The sequence below is a fragment of the Aspergillus niger genome, assembly GCF_000002855.4.
Source record: "Aspergillus niger supercontig An14".
In the NCBI taxonomy this organism is placed as follows: domain Eukaryota; kingdom Fungi; phylum Ascomycota; class Eurotiomycetes; order Eurotiales; family Aspergillaceae; genus Aspergillus; species Aspergillus niger.
The window spans coordinates 691,470-713,315 of NT_166529.1; the positions used below are offsets into that span (position 1 = coordinate 691,470).

The following is a 21,846-nucleotide window of genomic DNA, read 5'->3' on the forward strand; positions in this document are numbered from 1 at the left end:
AGCAGAAACTTTTCGCTCATTCATTTCCCGGATACGGAAGCTTATACCACAGAAGAGATCTTCAAGGGGATTTGCAGATACCGCTTCCATTAGAAGATTACTGCATCGGTCCTATTTCTGCACGGCAGTTCTGGCACGGCGATCGAAGTGCAACTAAGATCGATCGTGGTCCCTGTGAGTTGGTTCTGAGGATTCCTATAGCTGGAAAAACATCTTACCATTGTGACAGGGCTCTCGCCCAACGATTGCTTTACATCCGCTGCTCGCCGAGTGACCGCCTGCATATTGCAACATGCAAAACCCCGACCACGAAGTACATCTACTTCCTACCACTCAGATATCGAACCGTCGGAATATACCTCACTCCTCTCGGAATTCCTGAAACTTGCCCCTTCGTTGGTACCAACAAACCCAGACCATACTTCTCCCATTCTGCGACATCCGGACTTGAATCTGAACAACATCTTGATAGCGCCCAATTCCGCAAAGATTGCTAGTATCATAGATTGGCAGGATAGTATCATCTTCCCGCTCTTCATGCAGGCAGGCTATCCAGCCTTTTGCGAGCATGATTCGTCGAAGACTCAAAGCTTACAGATTCCATCCCTCCCAGATACTTTTTCCAATATGAGCATCGAGGAACAGATGGAAGCAAAAGCTGAATTTCGTTCCGAGGAAGCAAATCTCTACTCCACAGCAGCTACTGGGTTGTATAATGATATCCACTGGAGCACCTTGAAGATCCCGTACCTTGGCATGCGACACTATCTGTATCAACAAACAGGGTACCCTTGGGATGGAGATGTCATTAACCTTCGTGCTGGTCTTGTTGCTATCACAACATCGCACGTCTGGAGTAACATTACATCGGAATGCTGTCCGGTGACGTTCTCTGATCAAGAGCGACGGACAGCAATGGAGGAGTCAAATGAGTGGAATGAGTCCGAGGAACTCCTAACTATCATCAGGAACGACTTAGGTATTGACCCCGAAGGTGGTACAGAACCTGCGAAATTTGAGTGGGCGTCTCGGAGGAACTTGGAATACAGATTAGAGATGCTGCGGCAGGCTGAGGAGGATGAGCGTGATATCTGCTGGCGGAACTGGCCCTTCAAGGACGATACGGATTTCTCTTCTCCGCCGTTAGTATCATAATAATGTGAGGTAGAAAGAGACAGTCGCGCGACTATTGCAACGTGGAAACTGGTGTGAGATGAAGATTTTCCCTATGTCTCAAATACCAAGTATGTCAGGTTCACCTGACTCTAATCAAAGGACAGTTAATGCATCCACTGGAGCACTTATGCTACTTATATTGATTCTGTTCAGTATAATTTGTGCGCACAAGCATTATCTCTCTCTAAAAACAAAATTATAAAATAGAAAAACATACAACAGAAGGGATTCGCTGGTGGTCACCCACCCAACTACTAACCTCCCGGCGTGTGGCTTGAGTACGGCTGAGCGGACGGGAAGCCCTATTTTCCACACCCTGTGGTCGTATGTGCTTATTATATCTTTGATCATTCTTATATGCGACCTGTTGAAAGAACAAAGGCCCTGCGTGACAAATTGAGCTTTAGTAGAGTACTGTGAATGTACACATGCATGCTTTGAGTTCCGTCTGAGTTGCGCGACACCCCCCCTTCTTCACTGTATCTTGTCCGTAGCAGAGATATGGTCTCTAGTGATAGGGAAATACATGCACATCATGATATTCTCATGCTCTAACTTGAAAATCTACTTCGCTGAGATATATAGTCCCCAGTCCGTGTATTTATCTCCCAATTACTTAACAAAAACGTTACTTCCACTCCCAACCCACCGAATCGACCATACCAATCATTGATGGAGCTGGAGATGCAGGAACATTGTCAGAATGTCCGTGTTTTATCGAAAAACGTCTGAACGCACTCTACTAATCCGGTCAATTAGGATGCTGATTCCTCAGAAGAGACAATCACCGTTGTCATTGACCAGCATATTATCGAACAACAGTCCGATAGTAATAGAAAAATTGTGCACCTGAAGCAGCCACCAAGTTGTATTGCAATAGGCTACTCCGGATACATTTGCAATGCCGACCAAAATACCATCATTAGACATCCAAGGTACCATCCCGACAACGAGCCTTACAATCAAATGTACCGCGATATGATCAGCACGGAGAGGCAGATCTACGAGCGCCTGGGAAGTCATAAAGGGATTATTCCCTACTTAGGTGTTCATGACCATTCCACGGGCGCAATAAAGCTCGCATACACACAACAAGGAGATCTTGAAAACTATATTCGAAACGACGATAAGCCGTCTGAAGTAATCCGGGCCTTATGGATTGAAACAATTGTCGAGACATTCTGGTATATCCATTCTCGCAAGATTCTCCAGCAAGATGTCAAGCCCAACAACATACCTGTTCATAATGAAAGCCCAAAGGTCGCTGACTTTGGTAATGCTGAAATATTTGCGTTGGATGCTAATATGAAGGCTATCTACATGAAAGATCTCTTTTCGCGAGTCGACATACTCGGCATTGGATACATCATCTAATCAATCGCAGCATGGCGTGCCTTCTGGTATGACTACTTTGAACAGTATCGCTGGCCGGAATCGAAAGATCTCCCTGTGATAAGTGGATTGCTTTGTGAGGATATTATCAGGAAATGTTGGAGTGATGGTTATGAGAACATGCAGTCGCTGTATGAGGACTTCAGTTCTGTCACTAGCACACACATGTCGTCTGCGGAGGAAGGATAATCGATGTTTATTCAGGTCCTAAGTATGTAGACCTGTGGCACAACTCAAGATATCTGCCAGAATCCTTGAAGCATATTGCATAGACCAGATTTACTATCATTTTTTACCTAAGCACCCCACAGTCTGTTCGCTTAATATAGTAACGTAAACTCATCATGTATCTATATCAAACTTTCCCTCGCCTAGAATACCAGCGCAATTGATGATTTGCCCTAGAGCCCCAAGGATGGACTACTCAAGCACCACAGTATCGCATCATCCACTGTGCTATGCCATCGTTCAATCAACATCCATCATTTCACTATCCTCTGGCTCCGGCAATGGTGCGAACGATATATCCCGCGCTTTCGGTCTCCAAAAGCGTCTCTCCTTAGCCCTCAATGGCCGAGGCCTATCTGGCTGTTGGTCGCGATCAAAGTTCCAGGTGCGAAGCACCCAGCGCAAAAGCATAATCCCATGGAGAAGATCATAGGGATCCAATTTGAAAGGATTTCTCTCTCCAGGGATGTATTGGTAGGTGTGACGGAACATTGCTGGTTTGATCCTGGCCATTTCATGTAAAGTCCAGATCGCAGTGATCCCGATAACATTGCTCATCGTGACCTTATCCCAGTCCACTTTGGGAGGTTCGGTGTCATCAAAAATTGATATATAAGACATGTCTTGGGACCAACCAAATAGCTGCATGTCAATAGTCAGAATGTCCCTTGCGTCATCCTGGGCCCTCTTTGAAGGCTTCATGCAACCGACAAAGTCCTCGAGGATTTTCGTCATCCGTGGGCCGCTTCGGTAGCACAGGTCCCATATCTCTGTGGTGTCCTTCATGCCCCAGGCTCCGGCGAGGAGTTCATCATCTGAGCTGAGCTGCTTTACATAGCCTGCGGTGTAGTTGACACCTTCGATCTCGTTGTATCTTTCATCTTCGAGAGAGGGGAGTGGGGAGTTGTGAATGCTGCTCTTTAGGTCTATGAGATATGAGATATTAGTTGATGAATGTAGGCTGTGTGAATATGGGATACGCCTTTGATTCTACAGGCAATATCGAGTCCAGGAGGCACTTACTGGTCATGATTCTGACCCTTGATGTGGTGGACTTGCCCACAGATGAAATAACTTGACGATTCTATTAGAGGGACTCTGTCATGTACATATGTTCGACAACTGGCTCTCTTCCTTATATGTTACCTGGGCTAGAGGAAAACCAAACTGCTGTCAGACTACATCGGGTATTTCCTTCACTTCGTTGTAGCATGGATGCCGGCGGTAATACGCGCATGACAGTAAGCCACCCCGTCATTCAATGTGTAACCTTGTCCTATTCTTTAGGAGAGGTAGAATTACATGTAATGTTGGAGTTTCCAGTTATACAATAAAATCTTGCGTGTCTTATATGTGGAATATTAAGGTATTGTCTGAATATGTTTCAGGCTAGTTCCGATACTCGAGGAGATTTGCACACAGAATTGACCCTTGAGGCGCAACCATCTTCTTGCGCATCACTCTTGATGTACTAACTCTTGGGAATAAAATATGAACTACTGTTTATACCATTAATGCACCAGATGCTCTTTCTCACAAGTAATATTTCTTTTCTAGCGAGTCCGTTCAATTACTAGTACGGGATTTTGTCACTCAAGTTTCTTTGTTCTCCTTTCGCTACTACAAGAAACACCATTCTTAAGCATTCAGAACCTATATTGTAGATATATTAGAGAAGACTTAGATTTGCAGGAACATTTCTCTCGGCCTCATGAGGTTGTTTATATCCAAGGATAAATAGAAGTATCTGTTGAGCTCTGTCTCGCTAAGCGGACAAATATATTTTGAACGGTAGGTGCAATATAACGATAGACAAAATCGTTATCGAACGAAGCATCATATATCATAGACAACTTAGCTCCTACTAAGGTTGATTCTGGTATATAGAGCGTCCTCTCATTCAAGATAGCCTTACTTTGCTACTACCTTCTTGCTTTTCTCAATCGCGGCAAAGAAAACTTCCAAATTCGGACTTCAGCTTAAAAATAAACCCTCCACAGATTTTTCTTTCTAATTAACCAACTCATTGTACTCAACGGCAATTAGGATAAATCTCAAAAACCCCTTGTGACCAAAGGGATGTATTCCCTCATGATTTGCTGATCGGAACCCATGAATATCTGTGTGATCCTGGAAACAAAGTTGTCCAGATGCTGGTTGATCCAGCTTTCAACACCACCTAGAATATCCCATAACCAAGAGAGCGAGGATTTGATTGCATCAAATACCTTTCAGAATCCGGTTTTGATACCATCCCAGACTTGCGAACACACGTTACAAATATATTGCCAGAACCCCTGATCTTGGGGTGAACTATCATTGGACGGCTCATCGTCAAATGAATCATTGTCGAGTAGTCCCTCTTCAGACCGTTCATTATCAGACCATTCTTCATCGTGCGCGCCTTCCTCAGACGATTCATCGGGATATGGGTCATCATTATATGAGTCCTCCTCTTTTGGACCATCAGGATGCTCCCACGTGTCTTCAAAAGAACCGAACAACTTCCCTTTCAATAAAATCCATTCTTCTTCCATTCGCTTCCTCATATCAGGCGTGATGCGCGAGAGCCCGAGGGGAGGAACATCCTTATTGCGCTTCCTTGGCTTGGAGCCCTCATGTCGTGAGGAGCCGGATGCCCACCCAGACATGAAAGGGTCTCTAAGGTAGCATGTCAGTGCATGACTATATGACACCTTCGGTTAGCTTGTAACACTCGATGGAGACTAACTCATTCATATGCATCTTTGGCGGTGTAGCCCGGGAATCTGTGTTTTGGTAATCTTCGTTGTGGCGTGCAGGATGTGCATCGGGCCCCCTGGAAATATCATGACATCCTTAGAGCGGAAGAATATTCCGGAGGAATGAATATGTATTCCTTCAACATGACGATGTTTGCATAAAATGGCTAATCGTAGGTAACATGTGTCCAATCCAGCAGGAAGAGAAGGAGACATGAGAACATAACTCTTTTCTGAGCAGTTGCTCGCTGCTGAGTGACTTTGAGGCTGTGCATGGTTAACCATTCAACAACAATCAAAAACCGATACTGTAAATCCTTTCAATCTTATCTCTATCCCCGGCTACACTGCTACTTTACAATAGCCCCTTTCAAATGAAATTTCTTTTTTGGTCTCTCACTATTGAAGAAATTGCGGTTTTGACATTCATCACTTCAACTTATCGATTCTGCAGATCTATACACCAGAATTTAGCGAGAGAATGCAACTCTCTTATGCCAATTATGGACTCGAAGGAGGTTAAAATGGTGAGTCCTTCTTTAAAGTCAAGCATTGACCTCCACATCGAGTAAAGGAGGAATATATATCAAGCCCTGTCCCTCGAGTTCGATAAAGACATTCTTTGCTGCTGGTAGGCCATGTGAACTATGCTTGGCAGACTGTATTTTCATTGGATAATTGTACCAGTAAGTTATATACCATGGGTACGGAGTTTATTAATTGTGCGATATACGGGCCGTTTTTGGAAACGCAAAGAACACCAACTATGTCATGCATTCAAGCCAAGAGCTATGTAGATCGTTCTTTAGTATCATTGCACGATTATCAGTGATCGAGATAATGTCTATTTAACTGGTTATTGCGTCCGAGAAATGTCTTGATCAGGATCTGCCAAGAGGCCGCCAAACTGTAGACTGGATCCGACCCGCGTTCAGGGTGTAAGCTGCACGCATCATCCGGACTTTGAGCTTATCTCCGTCACTTGCCATCAGAAAGCATCATAGACCACCAGTATATAATGACTATAAACAATAGCGTATCCAACACCCCAGGATCACCGTTCCCAAGCATTTGCCTAGTACTGTACCCCAAAATCAAAATCGTCATGTCTGTCACCCTTCCCTCCACCGCAAACTGGGTCTCTCCCCTCTGTCTCGGCGCCATGACCTTCGACACCGGACATAGCAAGCGCTACAGACACTGCACGAAGGCCAACACATGTGGCATACCGGGTCTCTTTTGCAGCAAAAGTGGCAGCTTTATAGATACGGCAAATAATATCGGTATGGACAAAATATATCGTGAAATCTAGATCTTTACTATTAGATGCACTCTGTAGAGCTCCCAGATATGGTTCTATCCTGCAAAATTCATAACAACTTGACCACCGCGTAGACAAAATGATACGGTTTCTTCCTGTTGGAACTGCTGTCCTGCAAGTGCCAAATGATTCCAGGCTCAATTACATTATCATGTCCCTAGAACAACCCAATAAACAGATACCCGGAGTTAAGAGACCCTCGACCCACTCCATCTCCATTGGCCCCACCAGCGGATTGACTGATAAACGAGCCAATGATAACCGAAGTGTAAGCGTCTTGCGCATCTATTTAAGAGCCACATGTCAGCCTCGCCCCGTGTAGAAAGTGGTAAGGTCAGACCACCCCTCCCTTGTGCCATAGAACTTTCCGAATGCAGCTGCAACGGAGATCACAGCCCGCAGCGGCCGCTGCTCCCGAGGATAACTGGAGCGGAGTGAGCAATCGGGCTATACGGCGCCGAGTGCAGAATCGCCTCAACCAGAGAGCCTATCGTGAGGACCTAGAGCCCAGCTTTGCGCAATATAGATGCTGGCACCTTTTTTACTGACAAATAATCCTCTCCTCTACTCAGGAGCACGCCAACGGAAAGATGTCCAATCATCGGGAGCCGCAAACAATATCCACAACCTATCATCATTGAGCTCTCCACATCCTCAAAGCCCGCTTCCCCCATCGGGCGCAATTACATGTAGACTATCCAGAGACGAGCATTTCCGATGCACATTTGCCCCTCCCAATGTCCACGAGCTGATGGCCGACTTTGAAACCGGGGCTTTGCACAGCTACCTTGGCGGATCACCACAGACCGACATGCTACTGAATCTAAGCAGGATGAATGTGCTCCGGGCAGCCTACCAGAATGCCATTGCGTTAGGCATGACCGCCGAATGGCTATGCCAGGATGATACAATATCCATTTTCTCCAACCATGGTCCCTATGTCGTACCGAGGAATCAGGTCAGCATTCCCTACAGTCTACGCCCAACAGCCCTGCAGCGTGCGACTCCACATCATCCGTGGCTCGATGTCTTTCCGTTCCCGTGCATGAGGGACAATCTTATCCAAGCAGGCGATGATCTTGATGATGATGAACTGTGCCATGATATGACGGCTTTCTGGGATACGCGTAGCAGTAACGCCACGCTCCTCGTATGGGGAACACCCTGGGATCCTAAGAATTGGGAGGTTACTGAGGAATTTGCTAAGAAATGGGGGGTCTTTCTTCGAGGGTGTCCGGAGATTCTCCGTTCAACAAATAGTTGGAGGGCCAGGAGAGGCGAGAGGCCTTTGGTATGGGAACGCATCTTTGCTTCGATTGATATATAAGCATGTAACTGTAATGGTGAAAGGTTGATGAACTTTTATTATTCCATTGCTAGCTACGTAATTTGCTTTTCTTGATTTTGAGCGTCCATTGACCGATTGGGACCCTTATCCATACTTGAAATCAGCCACTATCCTACAGTAGCTGGTTCTTAGGTACTGGTTTTTGTGAGATCCTATTATATGCAGGGGGATCTCGGCCCTGATGTCGCAGCAACGGCTTTGGCACCCGGAGAGGCGCTCCATTGGGCTCTGAAGTGGAGAACGCTATCTGCTTACAGTTTCAACCCGATTGGTCGATGCTTGCAGTAAACTAGATCAATGCTCTGAACGGCGGCTGCACCTTGCTGACAATTTTGCTCTTATTGGCTGAAATATCAGCATCAGATTTACAAGTGGGTCGTGAATCATAGTGCGTTCCAGGTTTGTCGGGCAACTACATAACCAGTGATCATGATACTGGCGTTCTATCCTGGAAGCCCATCTGTCTCGAATAAGAGTCACTAAATCAATCCAAATACTAAAAGAGGTATTGCTTAGTAGCATCAGCAAAGTACATCCCAGCAGCTCTGATGATATTGTCGCCAACAAGTGCGGAGCTCGACGTGTTCTGACCTGTATACAACTTGCCGTTCTCTCCACTGGTGAGAACCTTGACGCCAAAGCGGCCAACGGCCTTCTCATAGATTCCTCCATACTTGCGTAGTTCCGTCTCCAGCAAGAAGGACATATCTCGACTAAATTGAATAATGTCTTCCTCCACATCAGAGATGCCAATGAAATTCTGTTCTGCAATCAAGTAGGTCCCATTCGATAACTTGACATTGGCCAGGGCAGCAGGACCATGGCACACGGCTGACACGACTTTGCCGGCCTCTAGAAATCCCGCACCTTTGAATGGGAGCTAACTTACGACCGTGACCACCAACACAGAATATCCCTGCAAACTCAGACGCCTTACCCAACAAGGTGTCGAGCTTTGCTGTGTTCTTCCAGACACTGGAATTCTCCTTCAGAAAGACCACGCATCCTGGATCCTCTTTTGTTGCTTCAATCGACTGGGGACTTAGGAGTGCTTCATCGCCAACAGCAGACGAGACCATGATATCAAAAACGGGCGCCAGTTTGTAGTAGGAATGAACTAGCTATGAAAGATACCATCCGATGGGCGTGCCTCGACTTGAGAGAATGTTCTAGGAAGAGAGGACGAAGATGAACTTTTGTTTCAGCAGCATGGTAGTAGTTCGTTTCTTGCTTATGCTTGAAGTCTCGGGTCAAAGGACAAGAACTAACTGATCAAGGAGGATATGTTCGGTGGATTCACATGCATTTGTTTAATGACGCCCAGTCATATTACGGTATATTTCCGGACACAAATCTAGAGTAGGCCTTGCCACTAATTATTCTCCATATATTTAGTGGAACCTTGAATGAATGACTAGAAATAGCCGGAAGTCTACGAAAAGTCAGTAAGCTTACGGACTTAGCGGATGTAAATCACCCCAATGGCAAGGATGAAACCTACATAAGACTGACCTCGCCCTTCAGTCAGAAGGGTTAAAATACCCAACTTCCTTAGTAACATTTCGTACCCCAGAACACATTAGCTCTTGGAGAGTCTTTCATTCACAAGTCTCCATCAACATGACTTATACAATCACCGTCGTCTTTCCCAACGAGACCGATGCCCAATACGACATCGATTACTACACCAATGTTCACATGAGGCTAATTGAGAAGCATTGGTCAAAGTACGGTCTGAAGAGCTGGTCTGTCACCAAGTTTGGTCCGTCCTTGGATGGTACAGCCCCTGTGTATGCCGTTGGTAGCCGAGTACACTGGGAAAGTGAGGAGGGGATGAAGAGAGCATTTGAGAGCCCCGAGGTCGCGGAGGTTATGGGAGATGTTGTTCACTTCAGCAACAAGCAACCTATTTTCCTGTTTGGAGAGACTGTACAGCCTTCTCCCAATCCTTGAGCCCTCGAGATAGGTATTTGCCCGATAAGAGTATCTAGGGTTCGTCGTGACTCATTGATTACAGGAGTGCTTCTTCAGTGATTCAGCACGTTATCCTTCATATGGTACGTTTCGGATTGATTTCTGAGGTTGCTTCCAGCTGATATTTACAGAACGAGCGTCAGCACCGTCGTTCACTTTCCCTATTTCTCTAAGATTAGCTTGACATCTGGTGTTGCTTTACATGAATGAAAGGATGGTCGTTTTCTACACAGGCCGCCCGCCTTCGGGGTATATGGAGGGTACCTTAACTACTAGAACTGGAACAAACTTCGAGATATATCGTACTACTACATTATCATACGTTTGACTTTTCAAACTCCTAGATTTGAGCAGGATACAAGCCAACTCAGCAAAAGGCAATGTGTTTGTGTACATAGTAGTAAGTCATACTACAATCTTATCTTATCTCTATCCCCAACTCCCCCAGGCGACCCCCTTCACCCCCGCATCGGCGACCTCCGCCACCTTCCCATCTATAAAACAATACCCCCCTACACAAACCACAACCACCATCACTAATACCCACAAATTACAAGCCTCACATCCCACTCAAACCCACTCCTATTCCCAAAACCAAACCACAAACCAAAATGCTCCTCACCAACGCCACAATCCTTACCCTCTCCCCGACCCGTACAATCCTCACCAACGGCGCCCTCCGCACGCAATCCAGCTACATAACCGACATCGACAAAACCCCCATCCTACTAGCCAAATACCCCGACGAAGAATTAATCGACCTCACCGGCCACATCCTCATCCCCGGGCTGATCTCCACACACATGCACACCGCCCAGACCCTCCTCCGCGGCTGCGCAGATGACCTCGAGCTGGTATCCTGGCTGTGCGAGCGCATCTGGGTCTTACAGGGTAATTTCACTCCCCAGGATGGGTACGCCGCTGCGAGGTTGAGTATTGCGGAGATGTTGAAAAGTGGGACGACGTGTTTTTTGGAGAGTATGGTGTGTTTCTCATTTCATTTAATTTTTCTGTTGGGTTTGTGGTTTTTGGAGAGGGAGAGAGATGCTAATTACTCATATTTGGGAGGGGGGATATAGTTCGCAGACAGGTATGGGTTTGATGGGCTATGTCGCGCCGTCGAGGAGAGCGGGATTCGAGGCTGCTTGGGCAAGATCGTCATGGATACTGGCCGGTATGCGAAAGATGATGCGTGGGCGATGCATCCGGGGTTGATTGAGGATCGGGAGACTTCGTTGCTAGGTACGATGAAGATGTGGGAGAAGTGGAATGGGAAGGCGGATGATCGGATTAGGGTTTGGTTTGGGGCGAGGACGCCGGGGGGGTATATATTTCCCCCTTTCTATCTCTCTATTTTCCGGTGTCCATGGGGGAGATCTGGGTGGTGATGGATAAACTAACGATGTTATCAGTGTCTCTGCCTCCCTCTACAAAGAAATGACCGCCCTCTCAGCCAAACACAACATCCCCATCACCATGCACTGCGCCGAAGTCTCCGCAGACCGGGACTTCTTCTCCTCCGTCGACCACACCCCCATGACGTACTGCGACAGCGTCGGCCTGCTCTCCCCATCTACAGTACTGGTGCACATGGTCCACCTCGACGACGGGGACATCTCCCTTCTAGCCAAGTCCGGGACGCACGTCGCGCACTGCCCCACCTCCAATGCAAAGCTCGCGTCCGGGACATGTCGTGTGCCGGATCTGCAGCGTGCTGGGGTGAATATCGGGCTAGGGACGGATGGTGCGCCGTGCAATAACACCTGCGACATGTTGCAGGAGATGAAGCTGGCGGGGATTATCCATAAGGGAGTGAGTGGGAATCCTACGGTTGTGAGTGCAGAAGAAGTGCTGGAAATGGCGACGATTAATGGGGCCAAGGCGCTGGGGTTGCAAGATAGTATTGGGAGCTTGGAGGTGGGGAAGAAGGCGGATATTGTGGCGATTGATGCCAGGGGCGTGGAGATGCAGCCGTGGTTCAATCCGGTTAGTGCGGTGGTATATACGGCTACGGGGAGGGATGTGAGGTTTGTGATGGTGGATGGGAGGGTTGTGGTTAGGGAGGGCGAGTTGGTGACGATGGATGAGGGGGAGGTGGTCAGGGAGGCGGAGAGGCGGAGTAGGGAGGTCGTGGAGAGGGCTGGGTTGGGGGGGAAGGTGGGTGCGAGGTGGCCGGTTGTGTGAGGTATAATTGCATTAGATCCTTAAATACAGATATTTGATTAAAGCTTTGGTAACCACAGAGTCTGCGAGTTGCACCATCCTGTCAGTCCGTTCAATCCCCACTCGACTCCCAGGCCGCTCTTCTTGTGTCCTCCGAATGGTACGGATGGTGCACATTCGAAGTGCGAGTTCACCCAGACTGTGCCCGCCTCCAGCTGATCTGCCATGCGTCGTGCGCGCTGCAGGTCCCGGCTCCAGACAGATGCCCCTAGGCCGTAATCGGTGTTGTTGGCGCGCGCAAGCACGTCCGTCTCGTCGGACCATTTGAGAAGCGGCAGGATTGGAGCGAATGGCTCCTCCTGGACGACGCGGGATGTCGCAGGCGGGTTGTCGACGATTGTTGGAGTGATGAAGTAGCCAGTTCGGTCTGGGATGGAATTGCTGCAGAGGGTGCTGAAACCGCTGGAATGGATGTTGTTAAGAAGATCGGTGGCTTTGTCGTATTGCATTTTGTTTTGCAGAGGCCCAATAAATACATCCGGCTGGGTCCCCTCGCCCATCTTCAGGCTTTGAACATGCTGGACAAGTTTGTCGCGGAACTCATCGTAGATCTTCTCGTGCACGTACAGGCGCTTGATCATCATGCAGATCTGACTGGAGCATAGGAAGGAGAGAAAGGCAATCTATACGATTAGTAGAGCTAAAGGAGCGTAGATGATGCGACATACCTGGGGAACTATAGCATCAATGTCCACATCCTCGCAGACAATGCAGGGGTCATTCCCGCCCAATTCCAGTGTCACTTTCTTCAATGTCTTGGCACAACTAGCCATGACACGCTGACCCGTAGCTATTGAACCCGTGAAGCTAATCTTCTGAATGCCCGGGTGCTCGGTAATCATCGGCCCCAAATCATCACCCCCACTAAGCGCCTGCACCACGCCCGGCGGAAAGCATTGGGCTGCCAGTTCTGCCAGCTTTAAATCACAGTATGGCGTGTATGGGGAGGGCTTGACGATAATAGTGTTACCCGTGTATACAGCCGGGACAATTTTGCCGATAGCCAACAGTACGGGAAAGTTCCAGGGCACAATAGCGGCGGACACACCGATGGGAGTATAGCGCTGAATGACTTCGCGGTCTTCTGTCTCACTGACAACCGTCTTGGGGATGGCAATGGTACTGAGCGAACGGGTCCACTGAATGGCCATGTCCAGCTCGGTCGATGCCTGGCTCAGGGATTTGCCCTGCTCGCGGGACAAAAGTGCCGCCAATCCTTCTTTATTGGCCGCGATGAGATCAGCATAGGAATGGATGACAGTGCGACGCTCGTCAAACGAGGTCCGTGACCATTGACGAAACGCTCGGCTGGCAGCATCCACTGCGCGATCGAGATCTTCTGCCGTCGAGACTGGCACCTCGGGGTTGGGCTGGCAGTTGGCCGGGTTAATTCCATGACGGGTTTGCGTCGTGGATGTCAATTCGTTGTCGATAACATTATGAAAGGTCTGGCCTGTTAGATCGGATGCAGACGGGAGAACTGTTAATTAATCACTCACTGTAAAATCCAAAGCCATGATGTCTACAAGTTGCGATTAACTATGGTGATGGAAATGACAGAAAGCAGACAAAAGATAGAGGGCATGACGGGACTATATAGGAACACCGTCGCAATGGCCTACGAGTGATGAAATAATCTAGCCATACGATAGTCGGCCAAAGCCGTTGTTTTGAACTCTATATGCTGGCCGCATTCAGCCAGGTTGCTGACATTCCCCGCACCGTGAAATCTAGTTTGTCATTGCGGTGCGCATGGGAACTGTTTAGCTCCGACAGTGAGTGGATGCCAGATTGATCGTCGGACGCCTGAATTGCCGTCTTTGTCTCACCTTCCAATCACGTTGACCTGCAGCATGCCGCCTTGACAAGCGTCACACAGCTGGAACGTGGAAGAGCTGTGCGCTGTGATGTTATCGACATGAGTGACACGAGGCACGGACGGCGTCTTTTGCCTCCAGTCGGAGAATTTCCGCCTTCAAGTTCAGCTGCCAGCCGGTGGCTCCGGTCTGTTGCCTGAGGCGGCGTTCTCCGGTGCCTGGGTAGCCTTAACAGCAAATAGACACATGATAGATGCACATCTTGATGATTGGACCCTTTGCGTGCGTGCGTCTAGATTGTCCGTAGCTCGCCGGAGTATCTCTCGGCAGGTGTTCTGTGGCGAGGATCCCAGCTGGCTCGAGCGCAAAGTGCAAACACCGCGTCAAGCGAGTGTGATTAAAACAGCAAATAAATATCAAACCAACCACGTCACAGTAGCATTGCTTATTCTTAAATTTCTCTATTGCTTCTGTGAAACTGTTTTCAAGAATATGCAGATGCTGACTAATACTACGGAGCAGCGGAGAAACCTGCCGATGAACATGCCCACCATTGTCGGTGCCTTCAGCAAGACGGCCAATGCGACAAATTACGCTGGGTTGATCTACTCGCAACCCTGCTGGAAGCGGTTACTGAAACTTTCAGCTTGATCAAATTGGCTAGGGTGGAGGATAGTCTCGCAGCTGAGTTTGGTCATGGGACTTGCGCTCCGAGACTGTACAGGCTTGTGTTGTTTCCAGTGGCCAATTGGTTGAATACCAACTTGAATAATCACAACATCAGAGGGGAGAGATGCGTCTTAGTGTGGTGTTATTGTTCCTGAAATATATCCAGCGGATCATCGTTGCGAGTTCTGGAATAATCAAAACTCAGACTATGTCTCTTTCAGTGATTGGCACGTCTCAAAATCCTTGATGCTAAGATGATATTTTTCCAATAGCAGACATGATAAAGGTCCTAGTATCTAATTTCATCTTGATATACTAGTAGAAATGAATTGTATACTTCTCAGAAGGTCTCGAAAAGTCAATGTCAAATTCATGTATAGTAAGTAAAAAATTTCAGAAATATTCCGAAGAAGCACTATCATAATTTCCAGCAGAAATCAAGGATGTATTGTATCAACATGTAGCTGGTATACATTTGACTAAGAATGTTTGATAGAAGATGTAATATCTTGCTCTACTACCCAGCATCCAACTATTAGCTGTCTCGGCAGAAACCTCAAGGTCCTCAAAAGAGGGTGTCCCAATACCTTCTGCCAATCAAGTTCAGTGTGCTTAGCACGGCATTACAGATGTGGATATGGATTCAGCAAATAAAAGATATAGATATCCTTAGCTGCACATTGGCATCGAGCACTGTACGATAACTAAATGGTACCGACATGATGTTGTACGAAGCGATTGGCGCAACCACCCGAGCCAAGAAGGCCAAGACAGCAGGCGCGCCACACATAAATATAGATGGATTTCCATGATGTACGAAGAGCTGAACCAGCATCACTGCCATGGGCAATATTCCAGATGACAAGCGACACACAGTCGTTCAGGCTATCCCGCTCGGCGTGGGAGATGAAGCCGAGTTCGCGCAGGAGTTCACTCGAAAGGAACATGCGCTGGGGTTCTGGGAAGCCATGCGACTGCACTGGCCGGCTGTGGCTTGGGCATCGTTCATGAACCTAGTAAGAGAATTTTGTTCGTTAGAAAAGCAATTGTTGACTTCTCACAGGCGACCATTCTGAAAGGCATTGTAGGTCATCTCATCCTCCATGTGAGATGCAGCCCTAACTGGTATAGGACGGCGGCATTGTTAAAGGACTGGTTGGTCTCGACATCTTTAAGAAGACATACGGCTACAACTACCATGGGGAATACGTCCTAGCGGCTCGGTGGATCTCTGCCTTCCAATACGCCAACTTAGTAGGGGCCATCGTGGGCGCTCTCTGCTCGGGCTTTGCCTACGATCGCTTTGGTCCGCGAGTGATGATAGCGGTGTGCTCGTCTTTATCCATCGCCTTTATCTTCCTGCAGTTCTTCAGTCATACGCCAGCTCAGCTCTTTGTAGGCGAGCTCATCAATGGGTGCATCATCGCATTTTACCCCATTTGTGCCTCCGCGTATGTGGGAGAGGTGACTCCGCTGGCACTCCGCGGGTTCGCCGCTACTATGACCAACCTCGCCTTCTCGATCGGCTCGCTCATCGCATCGGGCATTCTGAAAGGGACCGAATCGCTGAATACCACCATGTCGTACAAGATTCCTATCGCGACGCAGTGGGCGCTACCATGTATCATGCTGGCGCTGATCTTCTTCTGCCCCGATCCACCATACTGGCTATGTCGGCATGGTCGCAACGAAGCGGCACGAGCATCGCTGCGGCGTCTGGCCACCCCAGCTGTAGATGTGTCGCGCCAACTATCTCATATTGAAGAGACACTGCGTCTAGAGGCCAGTTTCCAGGCCGACCGACCGACGTACCGGGAATGTCTGCGTGGGCCAAACCTCCGTCGGCTGCTGATCTGCGTGATGGCCTACAACATGCAAGCGTTCACCGGAAATGTCTTTTTCATCAACTATGCTGTGCACTTTATGGAGCTGGCGGGCTTGGACTCGTCGCATGCATTCTCGATGAACATCGGACTGACGGCGTTGGGATTAGTCGGGACATGTCTGTCGTGGCTATTACTGCCCTACGTCGGGCGCCGAACTATGTATATATTCGGGTGCTCCGCATTGGCGGTGGTACAGTGCCTGATCGGTGTGCTCGATGTTGTTCCGCGAGACACGGCCACGGTATGGGGACAGTGTGGGCTCATGCTGGCCTGCACGTTCGTGTATGATCTCAGTCTCGGCCCGTTCTGCTATGTGCTGCTGGCAGAGGTATCATCGGCGCGATTGCGGGGACTGACCATTGCGCTGGCCACAGTCAGCTGCTTTGTGTGGTCGGTAGTGTTTGCAGTGGTGATTCCGTATGCGATGAATGAAGACGAGGGGAATTGGCGGGGCAAGCTGGGATTTTTGTTTGCGGGGTTGGGTGCGCTGTGCGCGGGATATTGTTTCTGGTGTATGCCAGAGACACAAGGAAAGACCTTTGAAGAGTTGGATGTACTGTTTGAGAAGGGCGTTCCAAGTCGAAAGTTCAAGAATTGTGTGGTTGAGATGCAGTAAATAGAAGCCAAATCTGTTGATGCCGAAGACCGAATCTTTTCCGAGGAAAAAATTCTCGGATTATGCTGACTAATGCCGGGGATAATGGAGATAACTTCAAATCAACCTCAGCATCCGCCACTGCCGAGGTATCTTGGGGATTTTCTTCAGTCCCAACACATTCTATTTCTGCTTGATAAGCATCGGTCGCTGAATACTAATCAGTTTCACCGTCTGCATTGAATCCCCCGCCTGTCCCTTTATCCCGCGGCCCAGGGCATAACTCTACACCGTAGTCCCCGCCATGTGGGAACCCGCCGGCTTCCATTCCTGATTCTAAGATCCGCTCCGCCAGTATGACATAACTAATCCTTCACGGAGATGCGTTTCCGTAGCTGGGATCCTATCAGATGGATATCTTTTACACAGTAAGACTTGTATTCTGGAATGTCCAGAATGATCTGTTACACACTGATGAAGAAAATCCTAACTTTGCCGAGCAGGGAGTCGCCGCCATCATGCCGAACCGGTTGATGCCCCGAACAAGCATATCCCCCGATTGCCTCATCACCGGCACGGTCCACCAGAGCCGTGGTTCAACGGAGCTTCTGCACCAATCTGTCCGTTGTCCCTGGCGAAAACCCACCCACACCAGCCTGTTTCGGTAAGAGCCTAGGTAACTCAAAATGCAATCCTCGTCTCGAGAAGCTTCTGTTTGCCTTCGGGGGCGCAATACACAAAAGAATCATCCATGATGCTTTGTAATCGAGATTCCACCGCAGGAAATATAAACCTACGTCAGACCCTTTTGCCTCTACTCGAAGTACCTACTAAAAATCCAAGCCATAATCGCAACCATGTCCAACCAAAGCCTCGTCTTCAAGCAAATCCCCACCGGCTACTTCGTCCCCGGCCAGGACGTCGTCGTTAAGCAGGCCTCGTACGACGCCTCCGCCCCGGCCCCGGAGGGCGGCATCTTCGTGCAATCCCTCTATGCCAGCTTCGACCCCTACATGCGTGGCCGCATGCGCCCCGCCCACATCAAGTCCTACTCTCCCGCCTTCACCCTCGACGCTCCCATCGACAGCAGCATCATCGCCAAGGTCCTCCGCTCCAACACCCCCGCCTACAAGGAGGGCGACCTGATCATCGGCTTCCTCCCTATCCAGCAGTACATCTCCGTCAGCGCTGAGCAGCTCCCCCGCGTCCGCGCCCTCGAGAACCCCCTCGGCATCGAGGACCTCCGCGTCTTCATCGGCGCCCTCGGCATGCCCGGTCTGACTGCCTACTCCTCCCTCTACGAGATCGGCAAGCCCAAGAAGGGCGAGACCATCTTCGTCTCCGCCGCTAGTGGCGCTGTCGGCCAGCTGGTCGGCCAGCTCGCTAAGCACGAGGGTCTGAAGGTCATTGGATCCGTTGGATCGGATGAGAAGCTCGACTTCATCATCAAGGAGCTGGGCTTCGATGGTGGATTCAACTACAAGACGGAGAAGCCGGCTGATGCCCTGGCACGTCTGGCCCCTGAGGGTCTGGATATCTACTATGAGAACGTCGGTGGTGAGCACCTCGAGGCTGCGCTCAACGCGATGAATGATTTCGGTCGTGTTGTGGTCTGCGGTATGATCTCGCAGTACAACGGTGGTGGTTATCCCATTAAGAACATTACCAATGTGTTGACCAAGCGTCTGGATATGCGCGGTTTCATTGTCGGTGATAAGGGTATGGGTGATAAGTATGCTAAGGAGCACCAGGAAAATGTGCAGAAGTGGATCAAGGAGGGCACTTTTAAGACTTTGATCCATGAGACCCAGGGCATTGAGAATGCGCCCGAGGGATTGTTGGGTATTTTCCATGGAAAGAACCTGGGCAAGGCTGTTCTTAAGTTCTAAGCTAGCTTATAATGTTGGCTATGATATAGATTACGGTATAGATAATAATGATTATTCAATCTAATTATGGAAAACTAAGTAATTGTAGTAGTAGTATTCTGGTATAAATAAAGTGCTGACACCACGTGGGATCCACTAGTCCGACCCTTGATCCTTGAAAAGACTATTTCTCACTAGCATATCTCCCTTCTCAACCTACACCCATTCCACCACCACAATCCTAACCATCCCTCTCCTCCACACTCCCTCCCTTCTCCCCATCATTCTCCCGCACATCCCTCCCCTCCACACTTTCCCCCCTCTGCACCTCCCCAACTCCCTCCCCATCTACCCTCTCCCCCTCCACCCGCTTCCTCCTCCTCTCCACCACCCACCCCACCAGCACACCCACCACATAAACCACTCCAACCACGCCCGCCACAACCGCATACCCAATGACCGCCCCCAACGGCGCCATCCCCATCCCCCTAGCAGCATGCAACCCAATCCCCCCATTAACCACACCCACCACAATAACCCCCCTCCCAAGCCACCTATGACACACCCCCCACACCGTCCTCCCCCCCGTCCTCAAGAACCCCCAATGCTGCAACCACCCCATCGCCGGCTGAAACAGCACCAACACCCCGACCACAATAATCCCCAGGATAGGGTGCGCCGTCTTCAACTGCCCCGTCTCATACGCGAGGTAAATTCCGCATCCGAAGCCAGCAAGCGTCATGAGCATCGTGAAGATCTGGAGTGGCATGTGGAGCCGGAACTTCTCGACAGGGAGGGATATAGGAAGTGGCATGAGCAGAGCAGCGAGCGGGTAGAAGAGGACGAAGGAGAGGGACATCAGCGTTGCGTGGGTGATGAGGATATGCGTCATTTTAGTAAGGTTGGGGAGCGGGGAGGTAGGTGTGCTGGGGGCTTGTACGGGGACGGAGTCCGTAGCTGGGTTATAGTTGGTGAAGGGGTTTATTTGGTCGTCCTCGGTAGTGGAGGTGTTAGGTTGCGGGGGCATACCTGCCCGAGTGAGATCGACTTGGATACCACCCATGTCGTCGTGGATTGAGATGTCCGCGTCCATGGCGGCTGAGTTGATGGGGACGCCCTCGCGATAGGCCCAGATGAATGGGAAGTTCGGGTCCTTGGGGTTCATCGTGCCGGTGCCGTCTTGCCAGGTGAGACAGTTGTCGCAGCGGAAGTTGGCCGTCATGGTTGTTCTGGTGTTGTCGGAGGAGGAGGATGAGCTGTTGGTGAGGGCGGCGGTGGTGGAGTTGATGGTGGAGATGCCGGTGCCCGGGAGCATGGTGATTTGGGTGTTGCTTGTGTATTGGGGTTCGAAGTGGCCGAGGCCGGAGCGCGGGGAGAGGGTTATTTTGGTGGATGACGAGGTGTACAGGAGGAACATGTTGGCGCCGGTCATTTGGGCGCCTTGGCCGAGGCCGACCCATTGGATGGAGGTTGGGGCGGTGATTTGGATGTAGATGGGGCCTGGGGTGGAGAGGGTCGTGGTGTTGGGGATGGTGAGGCTGTAGATGATGTCCGGGTTCGTTGGGGGGGAGAAGGAGATGATGCTTGCGTTGGCTGGTAATCAGCTTGGTTAGTATGGTTTGATGGATGTGTAGAGATGGTAATGGGGAGGGTGTGGTACCTAGCCCTAAGGCTATGGGGAGGAGGTTGAGCCACTTCATGGTAATAATACTTGTGATAGTGGTGAGAAAAGAAAGTATCAGGCCTACTATCCAGAATAGTGTCTAGTAAAGAGGCTATATACTGTACTGGCGGTCAGCATGTCTCTATCTGAAGCTACCTGCTAGGGTCATGCATGTAAAGACAGACATGTTCCATTGCAACGGACGTTGGAACGTTGATACTTGTTTCTGCATCCACCCCTTGCATCGCCCTTGCAGGGCTTGATCCTCGGCCAAGCTGACGGCTGGAAAGTCTAGTAGCTGTCATGGCGGGAAACAAGGTTCAATAGACGTGGATCCTCCCGATGGCTTTAGGGTTGGAATGGTGCTGTATGGTTGAAATGGTTAATACTAAGCCACTATGTGACATGGGTTGGTGGGAAGTCAGAGACAGACGTGAGGGATCAGCGAGGGGGTCCCTTGCAGAGATGGTATGTGAGAAACTTCGGTGATATATCCATGAATTGGAATAGAATAAAATCGACGATAGATCCATTTTACCAATCTATTACTGGAGTAACAGTGCTGCGTCTGTCAAAATATAGCTGAAATGAGTGGAGTACCAGCTAGCACTGACAGCATTTTACTACTGCAATCCTCCACAATCAGCAGCAACCTCACTATTTTCCGAATCCAGTATGACTGCTCTACCCCTGCAGACTCAGGAATGCGCCGACGCACGATCCCCGCACCCCAGACTCACCCTGTACCAGTAAGCAGGTAGCAATTAATCACCAAAAATGGTAAACATTAGCAGCAAGTAGTTACCATTTGCACTACTCCTCCCCCCCAGATCTCACCCCAAACCCAACCCAGAAAGATAGTTAGTATCGGCATGTTACACAGCCGACCTCCCGCACCCGCACCACTCGGCAACGAACTTCGGGTCGGGCGGATAAACGGTTCCA

The 21,846-nt window shown here is 49.4% G+C and overlaps 10 protein-coding genes and 1 non-coding gene across 11 annotated transcripts; 5 read left to right on the forward strand and 6 right to left on the reverse strand.

Annotated features, from left to right (window-relative positions):
• Positions 1–1,387: 1,387 nt before the first annotated feature.
• Positions 1,388–1,506, reverse strand: 5S rRNA. The gene has a single exon (XR_009468052.1). It is a non-coding gene; the product is annotated as a 5S ribosomal RNA (ribosomal RNA).
• A 1,530-nt stretch (positions 1,507–3,036) lies between these two features.
• On the reverse strand, positions 3,037–3,826 carry An14g02810 (hypothetical protein; the record flags this gene model as incomplete). Its single annotated transcript, XM_059744148.1, has 2 exons — positions 3,037–3,722; positions 3,820–3,826. The coding sequence occupies 2 exons, from the start codon at positions 3,824–3,826 to the stop codon at positions 3,037–3,039; spliced, it is 693 nt and encodes a 230-aa protein (XP_059602300.1).
• Positions 3,827–4,806: 980 nt separating this feature from the next.
• On the reverse strand, positions 4,807–5,447 carry An14g02820 (hypothetical protein; the record flags this gene model as incomplete). Its single annotated transcript, XM_059744149.1, has 2 exons — positions 4,807–4,926; positions 5,070–5,447. The coding sequence occupies 2 exons, from the start codon at positions 5,445–5,447 to the stop codon at positions 4,807–4,809; spliced, it is 498 nt and encodes a 165-aa protein (XP_059602301.1).
• A 1,195-nt stretch (positions 5,448–6,642) lies between these two features.
• On the forward strand, positions 6,643–8,185 carry An14g02830 (uncharacterized protein; the record flags this gene model as incomplete). Its single annotated transcript, XM_001400871.3, has 4 exons — positions 6,643–6,820; positions 6,933–7,126; positions 7,236–7,292; positions 7,385–8,185. 4 exons carry the CDS (start codon positions 6,643–6,645, stop codon positions 8,183–8,185), a joined length of 1,230 nt encoding a protein of 409 aa, XP_001400908.3.
• A 517-nt stretch (positions 8,186–8,702) lies between these two features.
• An14g02840 (uncharacterized protein) lies at positions 8,703–9,285 on the reverse strand (the record flags this gene model as incomplete). The annotated part of the gene is made up of 2 exons (XM_001400872.1): positions 8,703–9,073; positions 9,144–9,285. The coding sequence occupies 2 exons, from the start codon at positions 9,283–9,285 to the stop codon at positions 8,703–8,705; spliced, it is 513 nt and encodes a 170-aa protein (XP_001400909.1).
• Positions 9,286–9,826: 541 nt separating this feature from the next.
• An14g02850 (uncharacterized protein) lies at positions 9,827–10,364 on the forward strand (the record flags this gene model as incomplete). The annotated part of the gene is made up of 3 exons (XM_001400873.3): positions 9,827–10,135; positions 10,224–10,263; positions 10,312–10,364. The coding sequence occupies 3 exons, from the start codon at positions 9,827–9,829 to the stop codon at positions 10,362–10,364; spliced, it is 402 nt and encodes a 133-aa protein (XP_001400910.3).
• A 427-nt stretch (positions 10,365–10,791) lies between these two features.
• An14g02860 (uncharacterized protein) lies at positions 10,792–12,364 on the forward strand (the record flags this gene model as incomplete). Its single annotated transcript, XM_001400874.1, has 3 exons — positions 10,792–11,163; positions 11,260–11,504; positions 11,593–12,364. The coding sequence occupies 3 exons, from the start codon at positions 10,792–10,794 to the stop codon at positions 12,362–12,364; spliced, it is 1,389 nt and encodes a 462-aa protein (XP_001400911.1).
• A 38-nt stretch (positions 12,365–12,402) lies between these two features.
• An14g02870 (uncharacterized protein) lies at positions 12,403–13,920 on the reverse strand (the record flags this gene model as incomplete). Its single annotated transcript, XM_001400875.3, has 3 exons — positions 12,403–13,026; positions 13,072–13,851; positions 13,903–13,920. The coding sequence occupies 3 exons, from the start codon at positions 13,918–13,920 to the stop codon at positions 12,403–12,405; spliced, it is 1,422 nt and encodes a 473-aa protein (XP_001400912.1).
• A 1,811-nt stretch (positions 13,921–15,731) lies between these two features.
• An14g02880 (uncharacterized protein) lies at positions 15,732–17,391 on the forward strand (the record flags this gene model as incomplete). Its single annotated transcript, XM_001400876.1, has 3 exons — positions 15,732–15,905; positions 15,953–15,973; positions 16,021–17,391. 3 exons carry the CDS (start codon positions 15,732–15,734, stop codon positions 17,389–17,391), a joined length of 1,566 nt encoding a protein of 521 aa, XP_001400913.1.
• Positions 17,392–18,227: 836 nt separating this feature from the next.
• On the forward strand, positions 18,228–19,259 carry An14g02890 (uncharacterized protein; the record flags this gene model as incomplete). The annotated part of the gene is made up of 1 exon (XM_001400877.1): positions 18,228–19,259. One exon carries the CDS (start codon positions 18,228–18,230, stop codon positions 19,257–19,259), a length of 1,032 nt encoding a protein of 343 aa, XP_001400914.1.
• A 220-nt stretch (positions 19,260–19,479) lies between these two features.
• Positions 19,480–20,938, reverse strand: An14g02900 (uncharacterized protein; the record flags this gene model as incomplete). The annotated part of the gene is made up of 2 exons (XM_001400878.1): positions 19,480–20,831; positions 20,899–20,938. 2 exons carry the CDS (start codon positions 20,936–20,938, stop codon positions 19,480–19,482), a joined length of 1,392 nt encoding a protein of 463 aa, XP_001400915.1.
• Between the last annotated feature and the right edge of the window lie 908 nt (positions 20,939–21,846).